The following is a 24,646-nucleotide window of genomic DNA, read 5'->3' on the forward strand; positions in this document are numbered from 1 at the left end:
GCAGAGACTCAGAGCTGGAACACCTCCTTCAGCAAAAGCCGTGACACCCTGGGAGGACAGGACCAGGCACAGCGACAGTGGCAGTGCCACCACCGCATCTCCACCCAAGCTGAGCTCAGCCATCCCCAGCACTCAGCTGGAGCATCTTCACAAAAACCTTGTTTGGAGAAGGGAATGAGGCCAGAAGGGGCAGGAAGAGGCAAGAAGAGCCGACTCCACACCCTGGCCCCGAGCTGTGACGGGTTCCCACAGCCAAGACAGCAGCTCTGATTTGACATCTCCTCACACACCTCCCAGCAACCCTCCCCAAGCAGCAGGGCTGTCTTGCCCCATCATGTGGGAGCAGTTGCTTGGGATTAGGAAGGTGTTGGGCAGGCATTATTTCCCATGTCAGCCCTCCTCGCCCCAGCTCTGCCCTCCCTCCTGCTCTGCTCGGGCACATTCCCACACGGAGCTGAGGCCCAGCACTGGGTGATGGAGTGGGGCCACACAGGATCATGCAATGTCAAATCTGAGGTGTGAGCTGCCCAGGAGGGCTCCACCAGCCCAAAACCCAGGAGGGGAGCACACATCCGGCTTCAGCACAACACAAAAGCCGTTCCCCAGCACCTGAGCCCGCGTTAAACACCACCTCAGTTAAATCAAACCAAACCAGCCAGAAGAGCACTTACACCATGATCTTGAGGATCCTAATTCAGGGCCTCTTCCACACCATCTGGACCAGGCTTTACACCACAGTTATGCCTGGCATTCCCAAGGGAGGTACTACCTGTCCTCAGCTGCACTTGGGATAGGCCGTGGGTCTGGGAGAGTCCTTGTCAACACCAAGAAGGAATTCAGCCCTGGAATGACCTCTTGAAGAGGAACCAACTCATGGACAACCATGCCATGACCTCTACCAGTGGCTCCTCAAATATTTTCCCACTACAAATGCAATCCAACCCCTGAGCAGCGCTACAAGAGGACAACTGAACCCCTCACACAGCACAAGTTTCGGTGACAAGGCAGAAAAGCCCCAACCAAGGGCCCTCAGCCACCTCCTCCCAACATGACCTGAAGTGGGAACCTAAAATATTCTAAGCCTTCCTAGCACAGTGCCAGCCAAGCATCCTTGGTGTCTTCCAGAGCTCCTCATGTCCCTCACAAGGATCCATCACTTATCATGTCAGCACCACCCAGGAAGTTTTCTTCCCCCACCCCGATTTTTTCCCCTTCCTCCAGCAACCCTTCCCCACAGCCCAGCTGGAAGATTCAGCCCTGGACAAGATATTTCATCATTGCTTCTCCTGGCTTTCTCAATGCTTAATCATTTTTGCAGTCGTCTGCAAATGAGTCGAAGCCTTTGCTATGAGGAAGCAGAGGTATCTCCACCTCCCTTCCTGGTAATTCTGCAAGGGTGGGAAAAAATAAAAGCACATGTGACCGAGGCATTAATAAGACATCCCAAAAACAAAAACAAGCTAATTAAAACCAGGCATGACCTATTCATAAAATAAGTCCTTTCAACCTTAAGAGGAGAGGAGAAGACTTTGAAGTCAGGCTTCATAATCCAGAGAGATCCCTGCCTCCACCGGTGAGCTCACTTGGAAACTTGTTCTTACCCAACTGTCACTAAAGCCTTCCCAATAAAAGCTGGCTTTGGAGACAGCTTGGGATTAGCAATTGGTGAAGCCAGAACCTTGGTAGAACGAGTTGCCCAGGGTACTGAGGAGTCTCCAGGGGCTCTTTGCCAAGGCTAGGACGCCTGTGCAACTCCTCACATGTTCCTAGCTGGGTGGGACACCAGCTCCCAGCAGGATTTTGGGCTGCCCTGCTGCACCCTGCCATGAAATGTGGAAGGTTGGGGACCACCAAAAGGAGATTTCCAGGAGAGGAGGGTCTGTCATCCCCATTGCCAAAACGAAGAGCTGAGGGAGCAGCACTGATGCAGCTTGGGAGAACGTAGAGCAAAATCCGCCTGTAAACACAGCATCTGCAGGGAGAGGAGGCAGGAAAAACCCAGATAATCCTGGGCTTTGAGGCGGCCCCCAGCAAGGACCAAAGAAACCCCTCGGGTCACAGCCCTGCCTAATTGCTCTGAGTTTCACACTTCCCTCCCACACTCCCCGTTGCGGCCACCACCGGGATGGGGACATCGGGCCAGTTTGGCAACGCCCCTCGTGTCTGCAGACACTCATCCCAACCCACTGCTGGAAACAGCCATTGTCTGTAGGATTTACTGTGAACGGAGCCAGATGCCAAGATAATCCCCTTATTAGCCTGATTCCTCTTCTGTTGCATCCTGCCTGACTCAGAGATCAGAGAAAGCTCAGCAGACCAAAGAAATGACAGCACTGGCTGAGGAAAGCCTCAGGAAGAGGAGCTTGGGAGTGTCCATGGAGCTCCAAACACAAGGCTGTGTGGAGAAGGGCCCGGAGAGCCGCTGAGGTTCCCATGGGAGCAGGCGCTGCACAGGGGTCACCGCAGGTTCATCTGGTGTTAGGCAAGAGGTGACACCACAACCACCTCCCAAACTAAGAAGGAGCTTGTAGGACATCCATCCCTTCTGGGCAAAGCCATGGAGAGGCTGGAAACCAAAGGGACCACAGCTTAGTAGGACATCATTTGGTGAGACAAGAGGGGACATGGGTTAATGCCTGGGAAGACTGAAAGACAACCTCAAGCTAACAGTGATCTCGTTCTTCAGATTCAGACCAGCAAGAGCAAATTATCCCAGCAGAAATCCTGCCCTTTTTAATGCCAGGAGGGACCTGTGTGAACCCCACAGATCACAGAACCAGGGACTACAGACACACACGTGCTCCAGCATGTCTCTTGAGCTCCTCCTGGATCTTTGCTGGGAGCAGGAAGGAGATGTGACACATATGGGGAGTGAGTTACAAGAGTTTACTGGATATCAGGACAATAAGAGAATAATCCAAGCGTCACTGTCCGAACTTGCAAACTGAACAGGTGCTCCAAAAGCTACCAAGATGCTTTCAGGAATAATGCTGCAGGATTTTCAACACCATATACGACTAAGATATAAAAAATATTAGTTATGTGGAAGAATGCCTTCCAGCAGGACAGAGCATGGTTTTGTGGGGGGAAATACAGGGCAGAGCTGCAGCGACAGAGCCACCAGTGCCACCTCTGCCACTCTGGAAGCCCTGAGCCAGCAGGGTTGTGGAGAGGGCTGCAATGTCTCTGCAACCTGCCTGTTAAGCCCAAATCACAATGCCTTGCCCAGGGTCAGAGAGCAGCTCAGGAGGGAGAGACAGGGCTCTCCTGAAGCCAGGGATTCCCATCAGCTGAGCTCTGTCCAAGGCGGATGCAGCCTCTCCCTTTGCATGAAGCGCAGATGGATGTGCACAGAGAGCCCGGTTTGGGCTGCTCCATCCTCCACATCCCTCGGAGGGACAGCCAGAGGATCCCCCCACAGCTCAGCCCAGGGCCTGGGGCTGCAGAACCGCCGTGCAGGGAGCGGTGGTGCCTTCACAGATGCTGGAGATGGGGAAGGCAGAGACAGACGCTGAGCGCCTCGATGTGGGCGCCAGCAGCGCCCCTCCTGCCTCAGACAGCCTCTGCTCGTGCAAAAGCTCTTTTCTTGCAGCCAGCCATCTGCAAAAGCACATTTCTTTTAGCCCCGGCAGAGCCCGGGTCAGATCCACCTGTTCCATCAGAGCAGGATTGCTCCCTCCGGCAGGTTTCTCTCCAGCTTTTCTGAGCTGTTTGCTCTTGATCTCTGTCTCGCTGTCTCCAGCCCCCCAGGGCTGTCTGTGCCAGGCTCTCTCCTGCTTGCCCTAGACCTGGTATCACAGGCTCCTGAGCTGTTTTACCTCGGATAAACTCTTCCCATGGTTACCAGCGTGAGCGGAGGCTGCACACGGGGAGTTGTGAATGAGGTTAAAATGAGGGGGAAACATCCCTGTGGAAAAGTGCCTGGAAATCAGGCACATTCTGTACAGGCTTGAAGAGCTTCTAGCTGCAGCAAGGCTTCCTTTCCTCAGAAAACCCATGAGCCCCAAAGGAATGAATATATTCCCAGCTCAGTCCCTGGCTCTGCCAGGTCCTTTGGAAATGCCAGAAAGCATCGCTGCCAGAGCATGGAGACAAACCCAGGCAATGCAGCCCAACCTCTGAGCACATTTCACTCACAACCTCTGCTACAAGGCAAGTTTGGGAATCCTGACACACAGCCACACATCCATCGGGGCGCCCTGGAAAGGACCATCACTGCTGGATCTACCTATGAATTCTTGGGATGTCACACACAGCACCTGCCCACAAACTCCCACTTTTTGTCCCACTCCTTCCTGGAGCATCCTGCAGTAACTGCTCTCCCCCAGTTTGGCTACACAAGGTTTGAACCCAAAAATAACTTTCTGAGAGCTGGAAATAAGTCCTGGATTGGTCACAGAGTTGAAAGGGGGACTACTCACCGAGATTTTGGTGAAGATGGAGAGCAGGAGTGACAGGCTGGAGAGGTACATCTGGATCCTCTCCCCTCCAAACCTCCGCTGGAGATACTCAGGCATTGTGACAATCTGCCAGGGAGGGAGAGCCATCACTGCCCTGCCCAGGCCCCATCCTCCTGGGATGGTCCTGGGAGGGCAAGGGGACAGTGTTATTCCCAGAGCAGGACTCGGGAGTCCCATGGGATTCCTGGAAGTGGGGGACCTGTCCAAGGCCACGCTCCCCACAGCAGGCTCAGGGCAGCTGTACATACCCCAGATGAGATGTAGACAGGCACAAACACCCAGGCCAGTGCCAGAAGAGCATAAGTCGCCTGTTGGGAAGGGGAAACACGGCACAACCAGAAAAAACTGGGAAAAAATGGATCCTACTGCAGCTCAACACTGACTGCAGTGCTAGAGCTGCCCCTGCTCCTGCCCCAGCTCTGGCTTACCCTCAAGGGCACTTTTACACCTCCAAATGGCTTCAGATGAGAGGCACAGGGTCATGGGGGAGACCCCCCACCCCTGCCAGCAGGAACCCGCTTCCCTCAGCCCTTCAGCTCCTGACTGGACATTTCCCACCAACTCCTTGAGCACCACACAAGCTAAATGCGATTTTTTTTTCTGCAGGACCCAAGGACTTTGGATACAACGTGTGGGGAAGCAGGGAATGGGTGACCTATTCAGTCATGTCCCTGTTGGGACCTGCAGGGACTGGATTAAGAACTCGGCTCCAAATTGTCCTTTTCCCTGAGCACGTGGAGCTGACTCCAGCCTCAGTACATGTTTTAGAGACTGGAGCAGCTGAGTTAACAGGGTTGTGTTAATTACCCCCTGCACGGCTCCTCCCAAACCTTTCGAGACTGTGAAATGGCCCATCTGCTGCGACAGAACTCATTGTCTTAATCACACCGCACATTTCTTACATTCCACTCGAAGCCGGCGACAGCGATTCCCCCGGCAGCGCCGGTCCCGGCCAGGCCGAGGAAGAGCCCGGAGCCTTCGCTGCTGGCGAAGAGCGAGGCGCCGATCTGTGGGGAGCAGAGGAGGTGCTGCAGGTGCTCGCAGGTGCCGTGGCCCAAGGCCGGCTCCCCGCGGCTGGGCACGGCAGCCGTGCCAGCTGGACCAGCTTTGGTGCTTCCCCAGGGGATAATGCAGGAAAAGGAGGTGGAAAAAATAATGTCTGAGCTGGAGCAACAGGGCTCCAGTTGCTTCAAAAAGTAAAGTGTGGCCAAAGAGCCCCCATGTGGGATGAGGGATGCGTGTGTATTTAGCAAGAAAATCCCTTAACACATAAACTTCAGGTAGCTGAACGTGATGCTCCCACAACCCAGCTCATCTGGACATCCCTGGTGGGTTTGGGATTGACTTTCTTGTCTCCAGGAGGATGAGGAGCCACACACTGCTGTGTTTGCCTCACACCCTGCTGGAGGCGGCCCTGTGCTAGGAGCCAGTGCCAGACGCGGGAAGGACCTACAGCCAGCTTGTCAAGATCATACAGAAATAAGAGGGGAAAAAAGAAACTTGGGACATGCAGTTTGTTGGAGTCAGCAGGAGCATGCAGGAACGGTGGAGATGGAAGTTCAGCTCCACGGATCCCTCCCCTTGCTCAGAGCAGCCTGTGAGAAGACCCAACAAACCCCAGCATCCTCTGTGCAATGAGAAGGAAAACGCAGCTCCGAGGATGTAAATTCTGGCAGGAGCAGGTGGACAGGATGGGGGAAAGCGTGGGCAAGCAGTGGAGAAAGCAGGGAGGGAATTCAGTGTGGCAGTGGTGGGGATGTCCCTGTGCCAAGGGAGTCACAAGAGGGACAGAGGTCTGTCTGTACTTACTGGCCACCAGGCCATGTCTCTCCCAGCAAGGAAATAGCCACTGACAGTGTTCCTGTTCACCCTGCAGGAAGACTGGGAGGAGGAAAGATCAGCACAGGGCACCCTTTCCCTAAAAACCCAGACAAGTCACCAGGACCCGTCTCCCAGACAAGAAGCCAAGAGACAGGAGACTCGATAATTAATGGGAGCTCTGCAACTTGAGCTTAATTACATGAAAAGGTGGCTGCACCCCAGGTACCTGGAGCCATGAATAGCAAAGGAAGCACCTGGAGAAGGGGAAGCAGGGAGGATGTACCTGTCCTCGTGCCATCCCCAGCAGACAGGTTGGCTAATAGGACCCAGCTTTGGCCAGGATTTTTCTGCAAGGCAGAATAAATGCGACTGGAGAGTCTTTATCTGCAACTGCTGTAGCTGATGGTTGTTTCTGCTATCAGGGCTGTTATCAGGGCATTTGGCTCAACACCCTGTAATAGACAAGGGGCAGAGCTGCTCACACCCAGCAGACAGAGGCTGGCGGAGAGGTGGTTAATTGGTTAATTCCATGGTTAATTCCACCTTGCTCCCAGGCTGTAGGAGCCTTTCCATAGGGGTGAAAGGGGCAGAGGATTTACACAAAACAGAGCAAGTCACAGAATCCCAGAATGGTTTGGGTTGGAAGGGACCTTAAAGCTCATCTTGTTCCAAACCCCTTCCACTATCCCAGGTTGCTCCAAGCCCCATCCAACCTGGCCTTGGACACTTCCAGGGATCCAGGGGCAACCACAGCTTCTCTGGGCAACCTGTGCCAGGGCCTCTCCACCCTCACATGAAAGGATTTCTTCCCAACATCCCATCTAACCCTGCCCTCGGGTGGTGAGAAGCCATTTCCCCCTGTCCTGTCACTCCAGGACCTTGTCCAATGTTCCTTTCCAACTCTCTTGGAGTCCCTTTAGGCACTGGAAGGGGCTCTAAGGTATCCCCAGACCTCTCTCTTCTACAGGTGAACACCCCTAGCTCTCCCAGCCTGTCTCCACACAGCACAACACAAAATACACAAGTGAAAACTACAAGAAAACAATAAAAGCGTTCAAAAAATTCCACACAGAAAAGCCAGCCCTGAAAAGAAAACTATTCAAACAAGAAAGCAGAAAGGAACAAAAGACTCTTACCCATATTCCCACGCCAACATTTAAGGAAAAATAAACCACTACAACAACGAGGTCAGCAATGCTGAACTGCTTCGAGGGGGTAACAGACCCAGCAGTGGAATTGAGCTCCATCATTCCTCTACCTCCTTCCTCATCCTCAGCCTCACAGGGACAGTCACTGAATTAGTAACTCGTTAGCAGCCCAAGGGCATTTATCATTAAACAGCCTAGCAGTAGGAATTGTGCTTCCAAAGGTACCTGGGTGGGCAGCCTGGCCTCCACTGCTTTCCACCCCTCTCCACTCCCCAGGGAGCCAAAATCACTTGATTTTGGTGTCTCATAAATGAGCAGGGTTGAAAAATGTCCAAGTGATGCCTCATGTTCTTCCCTTCCTTTCCACCACTCCAATACTATCAATAGCCAAAGGACCAGCAATCCAGCCTCATGGATGCAGTTTGTTCCCAAATTCCCAAGCCCTCATCAATATCATAATTGCTCTGCATGAAACTAGACAAAGTTGGGGGAGTTCTATGTTTTAAAGCAAAGATCAAACAGGAGTTGGGTGAATGCCTGAAGTGGAGCCTGGCACAGCAGTGAGGGCTGACCAGGAGAAACCCCCACAGAAGGGATCACAGAATCATGGAATCATTTGGCCTGGAAAAGTCCTCTAAGATCATTGAGTTCAACTATTAATCCAGCACCCCCACAAAACCACATCCTCAAGTGCCACATCTACACTGCTTTTAAATCCCTGGTGATTCCACCACTTGCCTGGGCAGCCTGTGCCAATGCCTGACAACCCTTCCCATTAAATTTTTCCTAATATCCAACCTAACCTCTCTTGGTGCATCTTGAGGCTGTTTCCTCTTGCTCTGTCACTTGTTAACTGGGAGAGAAGACCAATCCCCAGCTGGCTGCACCCTCCTGTCAGGGAGTTCTGGAGAGAGGAGACACAGCTATTCCTTTAAAGGCCAACACGAGACAGGCACAGGAAACCACCTTAGAATTCCATGGGTTTGGATATTTAGCCATCAGTTTGCTGTGCTGCACACTTGGCTGGCTCATTCCCAAGTGGCAGCACACTCCCACAAGGTCTCACTAACAAAATAAACACAGCTCAGTTAATGTGCCCATCACTGAGTCAGGTCAGCAGCTCTCCTCTCTTTGAAGGAGCCGTGGCAGCACCGGGAGCAGCTCTGCACATCCGTGAGAGGAACCGACCTTCCCCCTCAGTGCTCGGCTGGAATTTGACCTGCATTAACACATCCAAAGTACCCACACGTGTCAATAAGTCAGCTTGGTGTATCCATTAACATTAAGGAAAAGCACCTGGTTTTGTCTTTTGAAGTCAATGAACCCTCCAAAGTCCTTGGAAGTTTGTCTCCAACATAGAAACGATGTCAACAAAGGTTAATTTTCACTTCTGAACATGCCAAAAGCTTTATACTCATTTGTAGCACATGACGGAAAGATTAAACCAAACAACCTCTAAATGTTCATCAGTTCCACCACTGTTTTCTCTGCAACAGGTGAGGAACTTGAAGTCCCCGGGACTGGGAGCTGCCTGGCAGTCAGCCGGCCATTCCACCCAAACCTGCCCAAGGAGAGCTGGGAAAACAAACCTGGACAAGTTCAGCTCTGCACTATGGCATCTTTTTTAGTTCATCCACCCATTCAGGGCAGGCAAGAAACCTCAAAAAAACCCCCCAAAAACCCCCCCAGTTTACCTGTGATGAGCTGACTTGGATTTTACCAGCTGGAACCTACACCCTGCCCACAATACTCCCAAGTCAAAGAATCACAGGATGGTTTGGGTTGGGAGGGATCATCTCATTCCAAAACCTTGCCATGGGCAGAAACACCTTCCACTAGACCAGGTTGCTCCAAGCCCTGTCCAACCTGGCCTTGAACACTTCCAGGGATGGGGCAGCCACAGCTTCTCTGGGCAACCTGCAGCATTGAGCAAGTCCCTGTTGCTCCCTGACATCCACCTGCCATACTTAAGGACACACAGTTTAGAAGACAAAGGACCAGCACATGAACATTTTTAGAAAGCTCACACAAAACAAGTCTTTATTCTTTGTCGCAGAAAATAAATACAGGTGCATATTCCATATGCTTTTCTATAAAAGCACTCCTACAAAATCACGGAACTGCATACAACAGTACAACCTTTTTGGCTTTTAAAATGCAAATATTTTACAGTCACTTCATTTTGTTATCGTTTAAAGCACTTGTAGCAAGCAGCTTTGGAAAAGGAATGCTTAATTTAGAAGCCAAATTCTTGCCTCAAGTGTTTTGTGGGATTTTTCCATTGTGTATAGTGCAACTAACCTAAAAGCAACTAGAACAGTTTTTTGTAAAATGTTTATCCCACCCACCCCCCAAAAAACCCTGCAAAGAAAAAAAAAACAAACAAAAAAGTCTTAAAAACTGTTCTACCTTGATACTTAAACCAAGAGAAAACAAGAAGTGGCTCAATGGAAATATTAAAGTAAGCATGATGCTTCACAGCTCGTTCTCTGTTCGCTTCCAGTTTGGCCCGGGGTGTTTCTTTAGAGGAAGAAACATTAATCATCCACTCCTATATTCCTGAAAAGGTACGACATGGACTCTCCATTATGGATCCTGCGAATGGCTTCTGACAGGATCATGCTGATATCCACAGTCTTGATTTTAGGGCACTGAAGTTTCTGTATTTCATGTGGAATTGTGTTTGTAACAACCACCTACAGGAAGAAAAAGTGATCAGGAAAACACATCTCTGTTATGTTTTCCACCTTCCATATTGGAAATGTGGAAGGGAATTTTACAGATCCCACAAAACCACCCTGGCTGACAAAACAACATTCTACATTACTGTCAGGGTCACAATCTTAGGAAGAGCCATGTGTTGTCACAAATTTCATGTATCCATGGATACTAAAGGCACTGTCCCTCCTTCCTTTCATTCATTCTGCCACACAGGCCCAGAGGAAGGGACAAAAATATCCCACCCACTGAAGGGAAAGGTGTGCTGATACTGACAGTCCAGCATCTCACCACTTCCCACTGCTGTCATTTAAGGACATGTGGATACTAATATTCCAGCACACAATTCCACAGTAGGTAAGCTTGAATCCAGGAACCTCCCATCTAAATCCTTAATGCCAGCGTATTTCAATGAACAAACCAGGAGAAAGTTGCTAGTTTAGAAAAACCCCAAATAATTTGATGAGAGCTCAGACTCCACACTTACTTCATCGATGGCAGACTCCTCGATCAGCCGGGGAGCATCTGAGGACAGCAGGCCATGGGTGGCCATGACAAAGATCTTGTAGGCCCCCCTCTCCTTGAGGGTCTCAGCTGCAGCCAGAAAGCTGTCAACATCATCTATGATGTCATCCTGCCAAAATCCCAGAGTCACTGAGGGTTCACCACATCAGACAGATCAACACAACACATCTGACTAATGCTACAGCTTCACCAAGTGTAACAAACGCCAAACTATCAGAAAATTGCCCTTTTCCTTGACACACCTTGTAAGAGATTACACTCTGCTTTAGAGAAATCATGAGTGAATCAAGGAATCATAGCATGGCCTGGGTTGGAAGGGACCTTAAAGATCATCTCATTCCAAGCCCTGCCATGGGCAGGGACACCTTCCACTAGACCTGGCTGCCCAGAGTTCCACACAGCCCGGCCTTGAACACTTCCAGGAATGTAGAAGTGGAAACTCATGGAAACAAGGTCCAAATGCTGCTTTCCAGAGTGGATCCTTTCATTGCTCCCAGTCAGCTTTGTGAGTGTGCTGAATGCTGCTCCATACTATCAGAAGTCCACCAGAAACTGAAGTTTAGTGGCTGATACAGAACAGCTACTAGATTTCTAAAACTTTAACATGTTTAATATCATTTATGAGAAGTGATGGCATCTCACTTACCACAATGATAGCTATTCTTCCTCCCACATCTCCAACAACTGTGATGGGTGGTTTTTCCTTGGGAATCAGCACTGATTAATGGCAAATGTTTTTAGAGGGGGAGAAAGGAGAAAGGAGAAAGTTTATATAATTTACTTCCAAGTATGGAAATATCTGCTGGAGTTATCAAAGACATGAAGCAGCAACTATTTCAACAGCATTATTGAGAAAACCAGAAGGATTCTAATACATAAATAAATTTTTAAAGCTTAATTAAAACATTAATGATATTCATTTATATCTGAATTGTTTACCAATTCTATTAATTCTTAATTTCAACACAGAAACACAGAGTGGCTTGCAGACACAACCAGTTCAGTCACCCATTGACACCCAAGCTGGGTTTATGCACTGCAGTTTTGGTGGTGCAGCTGTAGGTCACATCCATACTCAAAAGCAAGAAAGAATCTTTTTCCCCCCACTAGGAAAGATGATTTTTTTTCTCTGTGAAGAACCACTCCTTTTAGACAATCCATCCCTGCCAGACCCAACCCCTAAACCCACGAAAACAAGAGGTAACACTTTCCCACACACACTTACTTACTGGGGATCTCCAGACTGGGGTGGATAGCAGCTACGTATTTGGCAGTAGGAGGCGAGTGCCGACCATCCACCATGTCAGACTCAGCATCCTGAGCTTCCCCGTGGATCACAGCGATTCCCAACCGTAAGCGCTCAGCAAACGACTGTGCCCTGCAGAGAAAGGGTTAAAAGAACCCAGGAAAAGGTTAAGTTTAAAATAATTCACATATGTACAATCCTAATCTAAGGTTTCAGAGGGAAGTCAAACGATCCTAAAATTTTAGGAGAATTCATGGAAGAAGTCAGTTGTCTCTCAGTATCTTGTTTTTAACAGGTTTGTTAAAGTTAGAATAACCTTCAAAGTGCCCATATGGGCCTTAAAGCAACAGGATAAATGCTGCAAGTCACAAAATGCTGACTACTCCCTTCTGCTTTGCCCAGCAGCCAAAATAACATTTCCTAGCCTTCAGCATCCTTGGGATCCCATGCTTTAGCAGGACACATCTAACAGTAACCAAGAACAGCCTTGATGTCTGGATTGTCTGTATTTAATAGGAAAAAAAATATTCACATGAGAAAACAAGTGTTCACCTGTTTATTTTAGTCCTAAATCAAGACAATATCCCTGACCTGCTGACACATAACCTGAGATACCCTATGGAAAAGGGGAGCCAGACAATCATTCAGCCCGACAAACCACACTTGGAGTTGAACAGCTTGGATTTTTTAATTAGCTGACATGAAGTTCCTTCACAGTGCAGTATTTCTTCAACTAAAATTAGAAATCTCTGTAAAGAAGTGTAAGGTTAGCTGGGGGAGTGGGAAAAGCAGAGAGTCAGGAAAATAGGAATTTGTATCCCAGATATTGGAAGCAGCAAATTCAAATTAGCACATCCATCCCACTTTACTTTGCACACCCAAGGATTTGGGATCCTGCCTAAGCCACCCATCCAAGTCTCCTCTGGTCCAAGCAAGCCCAGCAGATCCAGAGTGATGCACTCTGCTCTAACATCAGCATCTCAGACCTGTGCCTGAATCACCTCCTCTATCCTTAAGCCTTGCTTAACTATCCAAACAATCAAAAGACCAGAGAATAATTTGCCCATCATGATACTCAATTAAAAATGAAGAATCTTCCACCCTGTGGTTATCATAGTTATAATATTTTTGCAAGTAGTTAATTACAGGTAATTATTATTCCAAACATTAAGAGTTACGACTTAGCAGGCATAACCGTATCAATAAAACCATAATAATTACCTTAAAATGCAGTATTAAACTGAATAAAGTTCAAAGTAACAGTAAAATGATTTATTAGTTTTCCAGTGAGCTCAGAAACCACAGAGACATTCTGAACTTCACCATGCATGGGTTCTTTTTCACAAGCAGGCATTCATCAAAAGTCTTTTCCTAGATTGTTTTCGGCCTGGATTAGGCTGAAACATCCAATCATCCTTCTCCCAATACAATGTAACTCCTCAAATACTGCCTTAAATACTCATAGGAACATGTGAAGAAGCTAAACAACACAGTTCTGGGATCCTCTTCTCCAGAAATCACTGTGTGATGTGCAACTCAGCTATTTACTGGCATTGACAATTACTGGATAAGCATTAAAATGCTGCAACAAACACCTGCCTCCACCCAAGAGGCAATACTGACACTGTGGACAAGAAATGGAAAAGAAACAAATGTAAAATTACCTGGCCAAAACAAAAGAAATCACAAAAAGTACTGTTGGAGAAAAAGATGACAAAAGGTGATTTGCTACATAAAATAAGAAAAACACAGAGTATCACAATTCATTGGCATGGAAGTCTAAATAACTTTTCAACAAACTCTTGGTTTGTCAGCACAGCAAATACAGCATCTCTTAAACCATCATCCAGCTCTTGCAGTGCCTGCTGACAGGACTGTAATTCCAGAGTTTAGGAACAGTCAACTAAAAAGCTTCATGGATTAAGAACAGTCATTCAACCACCAAAGACTTCACAAACACAATCATCTCAAACAGCAAACCCAGTCTCACCATCTGTATTTAGGATCTGATCAACCATGTTCTTAGTTATGCCCATGTTAAGAAACTCATCTGGATTAATGGCATTACATTTCCAGCCACTTTTCCTCATTTACAGCAGGAAATTTATAATGTAAATGCACACAAATATAACATGATTAAAAACCTTCTTTACCAAGCACTGCACCGATTTAACCCATCCTTTTGTATGTTTTTTTTTTTTTTTTACTCTCCTTAGATTTATTATGATTACAGTGATGATGTAAAAACTACACAGCTGACAGAGCAGAATTGGGAGGGGTGTGAAGGCTGCATCTCCTAATTACTGGATATCTGTCCTTCACTTGATCCTAAGAACAAAATCCCGACAGATTTCCTGCTCTAAGGCAAGAGAGCAGATCTTACCCACCTCTTTGCAGATGCAGGAGATTTGGCCACAATTACAGCATTCCTGTAGTCTGGTATCTGTAGTAAATAACAGATAGCAATGTCTACTTCATATCTTTAGACAATTTAAACTCAGTAAGAATCAGAGAAGTTTATTTTGCCAGAATAATTTTAAGCATTGAACATTTTACCTAAGAAAGCAAACTCAGAATCCATGGTACATGATTAGGGTTGACAGCTCAGTAAAAACAGGTATTTAGAAAATTCACATATTAACTTCAAACTGCACCTTTCATAAACCTCATTTTATAGTACAGATAACAGAAAAGTAACTGCTTTAGGACATCAGGGTTACACCCACAAGTGTTAAAAAACACAGGAAACCATCAAAATAAAAGTTTCCTGTTCAACTTAAATTGTCTTTAATCACTAAAAACCAGCATTTTACCATTTCCTATTGCTTTATAGAGTACCCCAAGAGAGGTCACACCTCTCCCATCACATGACACTGACTCTTTCTATGGACCTTCAGAAGGGATAAAACTTCCACAGTCACTGCACTGATCCTGGAGGCACAGTCTCATAGTGCTGCAAACTCTTCCACGCTGGTGTCAGCACAAGGAGATGCTGCCACAAACGCTGACAGCACCAGAGGGATGAGGCCAGGAACTCTGGGTTTCCCTCTGAGGTCTCACAGGTGTTTCAGTCAGGCTTCACAAGCAGAGTCTGCTCCTGAGTTTTTGCTGCCCCTGCCCCATTCTCATACTGGTTTTTCACTCCAGACTCCTGTTCAACATTTAACGTGCATTTTAGTCCCCATCTCTCAGAAGTTTCTTATTTTCATCTCCATTTTCCCTGCAAACAGTGACTCCACATCAGACTCATCTTGCTTGTCTGTAACTTCTCAAGCATTCCACCATTCACACTTCCAGTCCTCCTTTCCAACAGCAACTACAACTACACTCCCTCTGGTATCTCATCTTACCCCACTCCATGCAAACTCAGCCTTTTCCTTCACTGTGCTGCCCTGGGATGATCCATCTCTGTGGAGAGCAGCTTAAAAAGAACCTGTCTGTCATCCTATCCAAAAATCATAGCAAAGTCCTACAGAGCAGGTCCAGTCCTCAGAATTCCAGCGTTAAGGGATGGAAGACTCTTCACTAAATACCTGCAAATTGATCTGTTAGGGATGTAATTTCACAGATTTGTGGGGATGACACCCCATCCTGCAGCTCACCACCTTGCTGGCAGATGTCAAATACCCATTCCAGAGCACAGAAATACTTGGGGTTTCTGCAAAAACAGGCAAGGTAAGTTCTTCCACAATCTTATCGTCAAACATACAAACTGCACTGGCTGAGTATTTCCAAAAACTCTACCTGACATGGGCATGGGAAAGAAAAAATAAGTTCTGAATTTGGGCAAGGGTTCAACCAACTGAAAGTAAGACATTTTCTGAGGACGTCAGACAACATTAATAATCCACAATGTTAGTAACTCCACCTATAAACTGGGAATTCAGCATGTTCTGTCCTTTATAAACACTGAGTTATACAAGAGGCTACAAAGATTAACATGACGGAAGGTATGGACAAGGCAGGGCCTGTCACTTGACATAATAAAGGCTTTGATCTTGTTCAGACATCACTGCCTCATTTTTCCCCTGCCAAATTACCAAATTTGTTCTCAGCTCTTCAAAAATGAAGTCAGAAAGTCAGAAATGTCATCCAAAAGACATTAAGGTGTCAACAAGTCCATGTAACAAAGGGCTACGTCACTCTGGGATTAACACGTGCACAAAGGAAAGAGAAGCCACCAAGTATCCAACATCTGCCAGGCATACAGAGGAAAATTTTCATATCACAGGATTTCACTGACTGGAGTGCCTTCATCCCAGAACAGCAAGTGATTCTCTTCAAATCTAGGAATAAATTTCCAACAGGCAACAACTACAAGCCCTCGTTCTCATAACTTTCAGTGAAATGTTCTTTAAGTGACCTTCATTCTTATCAAACCAGGACTCCATTTCATGCTCCTCAGTATATCCCATCACAACTCGCTCTGCCTTGAAAGCTCTGGCATTCCCAGTGCAGGATATCCAGCAAGCTGTGGCCACCAGGAACTTGAGATGAATACTAAATTCCTCCTGAGCAGCAAGGGATCAAAGTTTTAAGCAAAAATACTATAAATGATCTGGCTGGTGAAGGTACTTGCCAGTATAGATCCCATGTGATCAGATCCATTCAGTTAACTCTGGTTTTAGAAAGTCCCCTCATGGATGAGCAGAAGGATGAAGAACTGAAAGTATCTTTCACGACTTCTCTACATATACTTCAGATCTCTACAAATGGTCATTTGTTAGACTGCACAGCAGTGCCAGACTCAAAGCTGCAACAATTCTGTGTAAACCATTAAAAGCTCAGGAATCAAAATGTGCTTCAAGACCAAATCAGGACCATGATCTTGTTATCAACCATAAACCACACTTTTAAGCAACATATAAAAGTACAACTTTGTCTTGCATCTGTGTATTTGGTTTTCCAGTTTTGTTCTTTTAAGTTAGGAAGTGCTTACAATGTGCAATGTTTCTCTCCTCAAACACAAGATGAATGACTGTGCCAAAGCCAGAGCCTGGAGTTTTGTTCTGCCATCCTCTTTGACTCTATTACCAAATGAAATGATAATAAGAGACTCAAATGGTAACTGATTCCCCAAACAGATTTTAATACTGTCATAACAAAATCATGTTGGTTTGGGTTTCTTTAAGGGGGCGGGGTGGGGTGTGTTTTGTTTTTTACATTGAGGCATTCCTATCTCTATAAAAAGAAAAAGCTTGGATTCAAAAGCAAGAGTGAGCTAAACCTTTTCTCTCAGCAGGAAGAAAGCACTTGCTTTATTCCAAATTACCATTAGTCAGAGGCTTAACGTGCATCTTATACCTACAATTATCATTTGTACATTTTGTATAGGTGAATCTACCAGTAGCACTTCTCAAAACCCTTATAAAAATAGGATGGAGAAATGGAGGCACAGATCATCCCAAGTTAAGCTCCTCAAGTCAAGACACGCAGCCTGAACAAACAGTGGATAAGATTTCCACCCACCAGTCTTACTTTCGGAGCACAATCAATGGCTCTCTCATAGTTTACAATTTCCAAAGTGTTTCTTATTACGTGATTTAAATTTATACCCACACAAGCAGCCCATCCTATGAATGTCAAGGAAACTGGAAATAGGAAAGGAAGAGAACATCAAGAGCAAGAAAACCCTATTTTTTTTTTTCAGTGTTAGGGGAATATATCTAAAAGAAAACAGCATCGCTGCATGAGTAAGAAAACACCAGCTCTTCATGAAAGGAGAAGTTAAACACGCGGGGAAGAGAAGAACCACCAGCCCAAACACCACTCCCTACCCCAACATGACCCTTCCCCCCTTAAAATTCAGTTTGAAGAGTTAATCTATTCAGAGATATTTGTTTCAGATGCCCTGAGACATGACAAAAAAAGAATTTAAAAACCAAACTGCAATAACAGGCCTTCCTCACCTCTTCTTGGATGTACTGGAGTAAAAATGGGGATGCTCTCAAGTTATCAACTGGAATATTGAAGAAACCCTGAATTTCCTTCTGATGTAGATCCATGGTAATAAGATGAGTTAGTCCTTTAGAACAGAATAATAAAACTTACAGAGAAGCACATCAAGAACAGTAAGAGAGAAGAAATACTTTCTTTTTCTAAGTTTCACTTCATTGCAGTTTATCCAGAAAATCTCTAAGCTGCATGAGAACACTAAGTGAAAGTACATAATAAATTATATTCCTCTTAAGCACACTGGCACTAACATGTTTTGAGACTTCTACAGTGACTTTTTTAAAAGAACCTCAGAACACTGCACATAACTGACTCTGCAGTGCCACACTGAGGCAGGCAAGGTCCTTCTCCATTGGACATGGGACAAAATGGAAGCACTGATTTGTCCCATGTCCCACAGCAAGACCCTGGCATGCTCATCAGAGTTTTGAACTCCTGAAAAATGGGCCAAACTCCTAATCAAAAACCACTTCTCCCAAAATAACAACCCAGATCACACAGTTTGTTATAACTGCCTGTTTTTTCCCAGGGATGAGAGTGAAAGGAAAGGAGCAGAAAATGTGTTGAAGGCTGTGAAAATGAATAATCTCATTCTCCCACATGGTCTCAAATGTAAAGGACAAAGTGCATTCATCCAACAAGTAAAAAACAGGCCAGAAATGACAAGGCAAAACTGTTCCAGACTGTGAGAAAGGCAAAGGATGGTATTATGAGAGGTGGATACCACAGTCCAAAGCAGCTCAGCCCAGCAGACTAATTTTGCCAGCTCAGCACAACTCAATGTAAAATGGTTGCACCAAATTTGGGTTTTTCATGAGCTCATCATTTGGAAACATTTCTAATTACATTCTCCTTTTTATGTAGGTTTTAAACACACTAAAAGCTTGGCAGTTATTTTTAAGCAGAGTCCAAATTTGTGCACAGATCTCTCTAAACCTGGAAGCTGACAGAGGAGCCCCCCTTGCCCTGATTATTTAAGAACAGCCACATTCTTACCAGCTTTGCACATCATCGAGGCCAGCAATTTAGAGACAATGGAGCCCCTTTTCCTCATCTTGCACTGTTTGCTGTAGGGGAAGTAAGGAATCACTCCAATAATGCTTTTGGCACAGGAGGTTTTACACGCATACACCATGATCAGGAGCTCCATGATTGTGGTATTCACATCCCTGAAACGAGAAACATCTGCTTCTGTATCTGGTGCACAAAAATCCTGTATTCAACACAGTATTTACACCCACTCCAGGGATTTCATACCAAAGTATGCTGAGTGAACATCACTAAGAATTCAGCTGTGCCCCTCAGAATGACCAGTGCCCTGGACGCAGCATTTTAATTTTTCACAAAATTTACACTTCTCTATTTTTCTTTAATTGGCTATTTTGGACAATTCAGCAGTTTTTGTTATACCAGGTTGCTGTAACAAAGTAGCCCATAATTTATCTCCAATATCACTTTTTCCACATAGATTTTTAAAGAAAACGTCATATATTACAACATATTCCTCTACTGTTCAAGCCAATAACAGGCTAAATACTTAATAATTAGCATCTATTCTCTGCACTAAATGAAGAGATGAAGAGGGCACTTTTTCAGAGACCTGGTCATCAACTCAGATCTACTATTTCTGCTCCCACTAAAAAAAAGTCTAAGCATTTGTAAAGTTCTTCTGACATAAAATTAAAGAATTTCTGAATCACAGTCACATTGCCCAGGAAACATTCCTCCTACATCTAGAACTTTGTGATAGTGCTAGAGATAGGGAGCTGAAAAGAGAGGAGTTTAAAGAGAATGACATAAGTAAAAGAATACACTTAAGGAAAGAATGCAGAGATCAAGGGGAAGGTTTTATTGATGTATTACTAAAAATTAAAATAACAGAAGTTAGCTTACGCCAAAGTTGTCTTTGTGTACATATAAAAAAACCAACAAAACCAATAACAAAAACCCTCCACAAAGAAAAGCCTCTATCTAGTTAATCTAAACTTACTACACTATATCACAAACATAAAAGGTGATTAAAAATGAAAACCAGAAGCATTCCTATGGACAGCCCACATCAAATGCTAGCACAGGGCCTTTAAACAGTTACTCACTTTGAAACTGTTTGGATGATAAATACGTCCTTTCCTCTCACAGACTCCTGAATCTGCACTCGTGTTTCTGCCAAGAAGAGAAATATGTAATATTTGCAAGAGCAAAACTCCTTTTAGAGTCGAAGAAAACGGGAACCAATACATGCAAATCAGCCTCAGGTACATTTCCAGTATTGATAACTAAATGCTCACCTCTGTTTGGCTCTTGATAAACCTGAACCTTCCCCATCTCAACTCCCAAGCGTCTGTGGGAACAGAAAAAAGGTAGAAGTCAGTAAGGGGAAAGGAAGGGCAAAACAAATGTAAATCCCATATAATGCAATAGTTACGGAAAGGGCTGCATTCCGTGGGAGAAAACCAAGGAAAGAAAATCCCAAACCATAAAACCAGTAATTACAGTGAACATTTCTTTAAAAAGCACCTACAACTTCCAAAAGCTGCACTGCAGACTATGCTAAACTTATTTTCAAGTCAAGCTCAGGAGAAGAAGCAGGAGAAAAATGCTGGAATACTAAAGCATGTAACATTTTCTAATTTTTAATATATTTCCTGTCATGTATATATATATGCACACGTGTGGCAACCTACATGTGCACAATACTTAAAAATACCACTTTTAAATCATTCTTCTCTAGAAAAAACTCAATGCAGAGTGAAGAGGAAAGAGTAGCAAGCACTATTTTATGGATAATGGAAGAATAATGTCTGTTGTATTTATCCCTGGTCAGCATTAGCAAGACCCCATCACTACAAAAAGGAGACCAGAGTATGCTCTGCACTCAGGCCCAAATTCTCTCCACATGTAACCTGAGTTCCTCTGCATCCCCCTTTCTCATCCTATCACACCTAACTCTGGGTAAATATGCCTCTGGAAGAAATCCATCCTGTCCAATATTCCCAGAAATGTTACACATCCTAATTAGCACAGTAAAAATTTACTTAAGTCCTAAAAGTTCTGCTGAAGCTATTCATGGACTTAAGCTAAAGGAATGTTCCCATCCAAAACATACAGTGAGCAGGAGGGATGCAGTTTTCCTGCCTAAAAAAAAAAACCAATACAAGGAGTAAGAAAACATCTGCCATGATGATTTAACACTACCCAAACATTAATTAGCCCCCGTGTTTCCTATAAAATGCTGCAGCCAATCAGAACCTGCCACGGAACAATTCAAACACGAGTTAGTCTCTTTGTTATTGAGCTGTTGAAATACAATCTGTAATAGAGCACACTCCATATTCTTGCAAACCATAGCAGTTTTCCCATATAACTTTCCTTAAATAGGGAAATCAAGCCTCCACTAAAACAAGTCCCATCAGAATAACCCCAAGATCCCAAGATTCCCTGCAGACCTTACTTACTCAGCAATCCTCTTGGACAGTTCCATGCATGAGGAATTGGAATTAGCTGAGAACAGCACCAGCCCACCCTTGGTGATATTCATGATGGCCCCAATTTCAGTTGATGGCACACAAAACATCAACCCTAAGTTGTTTTGCCGCTTCTGTAAGACTGCAAGAGATCAAAACGTCATTTAAATCCATGTTAAAAACAACAAAAAATAAACACATTTTCTCTGTTTAGAAAGTGCAGTTTCCCAGAAGCCTAGATATTCCAGCATCCTTAATATCTGTTATCCCCCCTTTAATAGCTTCCCTACAGCTCTCCAAAGATCCCCCAAAACAACCTTCTAGCACCAACAGGTTTTTGCCTTTTCAACTGTTTTCCTCAGGCTATCATCCCATAACACTGATGCTTTTTTCCATCAGCTTGTCCAGTTCATTTTCCAGAACTGAGCAACGTTTATTGACATTTCCAAGATCACAAAGACAGTCAGGGGTAGAATTGAGCTTCAAAGAGCTCCTGGGTCCTGGCTAGAAGAATCTATTTCCATAGCTGAGTCTCTGTTCATCACTTCGCAGTAACTTATAAACTTACAAATAAGGATGAAATGTAAGGAAGAATTCAATAAAGCTGGCAGCTGTAAATAATGACCTCTTGCACAGCAAATCCACTTGCTGAAGCAGCTGTTGTCATTCTTTGAAAGCAATATTTCTCCTGTGAAAACAGGAGAAAAATATCAGGAGGAAATCAGTATCATTTGTTTTTATGTTTCAAATAAAGGCACTAATCTCGCCAAGGATTTGATGGGATTCCATCTTTTTATTATGCTTTGTAAATCACATTTTCATGGTTACTTCTACTATAAAATTTTAGTCAAATAAAAGGAAAGAAAGGATCACATTGACCAGCAGCCCTGGATAGATCGAAGCAGCATTCAACTCAAAATCCTGCTGCACTTCACTTCTGCTGTATAAATAATCCAATCCTTCATCATCCATTTCAGTATTACGTAGGGGACTGGAAATATTAAATGTGACTGGCATAATTCAAAGTTACAGCTAAATCAGTAACTTCTTTCCTGGTAAACATCTCCCTGCTAAGAAACAGAATTATCTAATAGGCACATGTAATTGGTTAGAAAAAGCTGATGATGTATCACCGATGAAGTACTCCAAAACAGCAACTAAAAGAAAAACAAGAGTTTTGTATTTAAGGAACAGCTGGCTAGGTCTGTAATGAAACTCCTTCACACCTCCCTGACAACCAGACACAGCCTCACTCAGTTTATCTTTGGCAGAGGAACCCAATTCACTCTCGTGAAGAGCCAAAGTCAAGTCAGGAACCTCCTAACAAAAGATCTGTTGATGCCAAGGTTGAGCTCTGCTCAACTGCTGTGAATGAAAACCAGCCTGTCATCAGAAACATCCAAACTGTGCTGAGACCGAGCACAAACAGCGACCATTTCAGCCCCCAGAACGTCTGAATGTTTCACTGCACTAAAACCAGAAGGGCCTCCCACATCCCTTAAGCAAGACCTGTATCCCTCTCAAACTAAGTACCTAAAAAAAACCCCATTTCCTAGCTACTGTTTCTCTGTTCTGCTGCTCGCTCACTCTCTGCAACTCCCAGCTGTCAACTAATGGCCATTACACATCAAATATTCATGACAGTGTTCAAGATCCATTTTGGATCCACCAGAGTGAGCACAGACCTGAAATGCTTTTAGGTCTCAGACCATCACATGAGAGCCCCCTGCTTATGTGCCTGGATGGGAACAGCATGGAGGCAACTTTCCATGTTACTAAAAGCATCCATAGAGAGTTCAGATGGCGTATTTTTTATCCAATTATGTGCCTTGTTTCACGGATTAGAGAAATGAGGAGCATTATGAAATTTGAAAAGATGAGTTGTTGTCTCCCAACTATTGCTGAGGGTGCACTTTACACCACAATAAGCTACTGATGTATTTACAAGCAACAGTGAACATTGCTCTTCACATAACTATAGGTCAAGGACTTTCTTGTGGATGCACTTCAGCAGCTACAGGTGGGCTATGGTGTGTGTGGGCAGGGAAGTTGCATTTCAAGAGTCATATGGATATACCAACCTTCAAACAGGTGTTGGGATGAAAGCAAGCTCACGGAACTTTATTAGATGTGCAAAGACATGACTCCACAGGGGTACACGGGACCATAACCCTCTGGTTTGAGATGGGCCAACCTTCCACGGTTGAACACAAGCATCAAGAACAGGCTGCAGCACAAACTCCTGCCTTTCCTTTTGTGCTGCACACAATTACACAGACACATCATGATGAGCACAACAATTCCTGGGTACACACGGCTTTACGCCGCCATGAACTGAGCATGTCCACACAGAAAGCAACAGAGGCAGGAATAACTGGATGGGATAACCATGGTACTAAGGAATGGACCCCATGGGATGGAGGGAATCTGCACCCTCTCACCAATCTCCCCACAGGGAATTTTCCCATCCCTCCAAACTCACCGATCCCCCTGGGCTAACAGACCCTTCCACCTCCCTACCAGTCCTTCAGATGCTCCAGGTGGGTTACACAGGCCCTGTGGATCCCATCCCTCCTCCCCGAGAGCGGCCCGGGCACGCCGCAGCCCCACGCCGCTGCCCCTCACCTGTGGGGCTTGCGGGGAGCCCGAGCAGCCCCAAAAAAGGGCCGCCCAAGAGAGGGTCTCCATCCCCTGAGGGGAGGGCGACGTAGCCCATTCCTCAGGGGTCGGAACCCCGTGTGGGGAAGGGAGATGTCCTGCCCCCACACAGCCGGCTGAAGTGGGCTGAGCGGGTGGGACTGCCCCTCGCTGAAGGCCTTACCTGCCGACTCCGGCCCCCCGGCCCCGGGAAAAGGCGGCCCCGGCCGGAGGGGAAGGAGGGGGAGAGGCAAAGGCGGCGGCGGAGCTCAGCCCCTCCGGTGCTCCGCGGGCAAGATGGCGGCGGGGCGTGAGGGAGGGAGCGCGGGCGGGCGGGGCGGGCCTGAGGCGACGCCCCCCCCCCCCCCCCCCCCTCGCTGCTGAGGGGACCCGGCGCCATCTTCCCACTTACCCCGCCGTGCTCGGGGGCTGCGGGACGGGAATCACAGAATCTTAGAATCAGGAGGGTTCGAAGAGACCTTCAAGATCACCCAGTCTGACCATCAACCCAGCACTGCTACGAAACCGCATCACCCAGCGGCAGATGCCTCTGCCAACACCTCCAGGGATGGTGACTCCACCACCTCCCTGGGCACTATTCCAATGCCTGACCGCACGGACAATGAAAATAATTTTTCTAATATCTAATCCGAATCTCCCGTGTCTCATCTT

General features: G+C 45.9%; 2 protein-coding genes across 6 annotated transcripts in view; both read right to left on the reverse strand.

Annotated features, from left to right (window-relative positions):
* SLC5A10 (solute carrier family 5 member 10) overlaps positions 1–8,420 on the reverse strand; it is a 39,418-nt gene extending 30,998 nt beyond the window's left edge. For 2 of the 3 annotated variants that reach the window (XM_069030324.1, XM_069030322.1), the window contains exons 1-5: positions 7,418–7,543; positions 6,270–6,341; positions 5,363–5,467; positions 4,709–4,768; positions 4,422–4,526 (exon numbers count right to left, since the gene is read on the reverse strand). In XM_069030324.1, coding sequence (XP_068886425.1) covers positions 4,422–4,526; positions 4,709–4,768; positions 5,363–5,467; positions 6,270–6,341; positions 7,418–7,531 — 456 coding nt within the window. In that variant the 5' untranslated portion in view covers positions 7,532–7,543. Of the gene's footprint in view, positions 1–4,421; positions 4,527–4,708; positions 4,769–5,362; positions 5,468–6,269; positions 6,342–7,417; positions 7,544–8,232 lie in introns of those variants that run through there. The other variant, XM_069030323.1, reaches the window with a different exon arrangement.
* Positions 8,421–9,450: 1,030 nt separating this feature from the next.
* Positions 9,451–24,276, reverse strand: PRPSAP2 (phosphoribosyl pyrophosphate synthetase associated protein 2). 3 transcript variants are annotated; one of them, XM_069030326.1, is made up of 13 exons: positions 24,159–24,276; positions 23,419–23,596; positions 21,906–22,025; positions 21,329–21,479; positions 20,162–20,214; positions 19,970–20,036; positions 18,870–19,042; positions 17,828–17,943; positions 14,306–14,361; positions 11,902–12,050; positions 11,319–11,389; positions 10,635–10,781; positions 9,451–10,125 (listed from the first exon to the last, which is right to left on the reverse strand). In XM_069030326.1, the coding sequence occupies exons 4-13, from the start codon at positions 21,445–21,447 to the stop codon at positions 9,967–9,969; spliced, it is 1,110 nt and encodes a 369-aa protein (XP_068886427.1). In that variant the 5' UTR covers positions 21,448–21,479; positions 21,906–22,025; positions 23,419–23,596; positions 24,159–24,276; the 3' UTR covers positions 9,451–9,966. The 3 variants fall into 3 exon arrangements, with proteins under 3 accessions (XP_068886427.1, XP_068886426.1, XP_068886428.1); XM_069030325.1 differs by lacking the exon at positions 23,419–23,596; XM_069030327.1 differs by lacking the exons at positions 21,906–22,025; positions 23,419–23,596.
* Between the last annotated feature and the right edge of the window lie 370 nt (positions 24,277–24,646).

Source organism: Aphelocoma coerulescens, chromosome 14 (genome assembly GCF_041296385.1).
Source record: "Aphelocoma coerulescens isolate FSJ_1873_10779 chromosome 14, UR_Acoe_1.0, whole genome shotgun sequence".
NCBI lineage: Eukaryota > Metazoa > Chordata > Aves > Passeriformes > Corvidae > Aphelocoma > Aphelocoma coerulescens.

What these genes read in the sequence shown, in the direction of transcription:
- PRPSAP2 (XM_069030327.1), bottom strand. Translation starts at nt 21,447, where the DNA reads ATGTTTTGTGTGCCATCAACTGAAATTGGGGCCATCATGAATATCACC. An exon ending in TTATCAAGAGCCAAACAGAG is followed by an intron (nt 20,037 to 20,161) that starts GTGAGCATTTAG and finishes TCTTCTTGGCAG; the next exon opens with AAACACGAGTGCAGATTCAG. An exon ending in ATCATCCAAACAGTTTCAAA is followed by an intron (nt 19,043 to 19,969) that starts GTGAGTAACTGT and finishes TTCTCGTTTCAG; the next exon opens with GGATGTGAATACCACAATCA.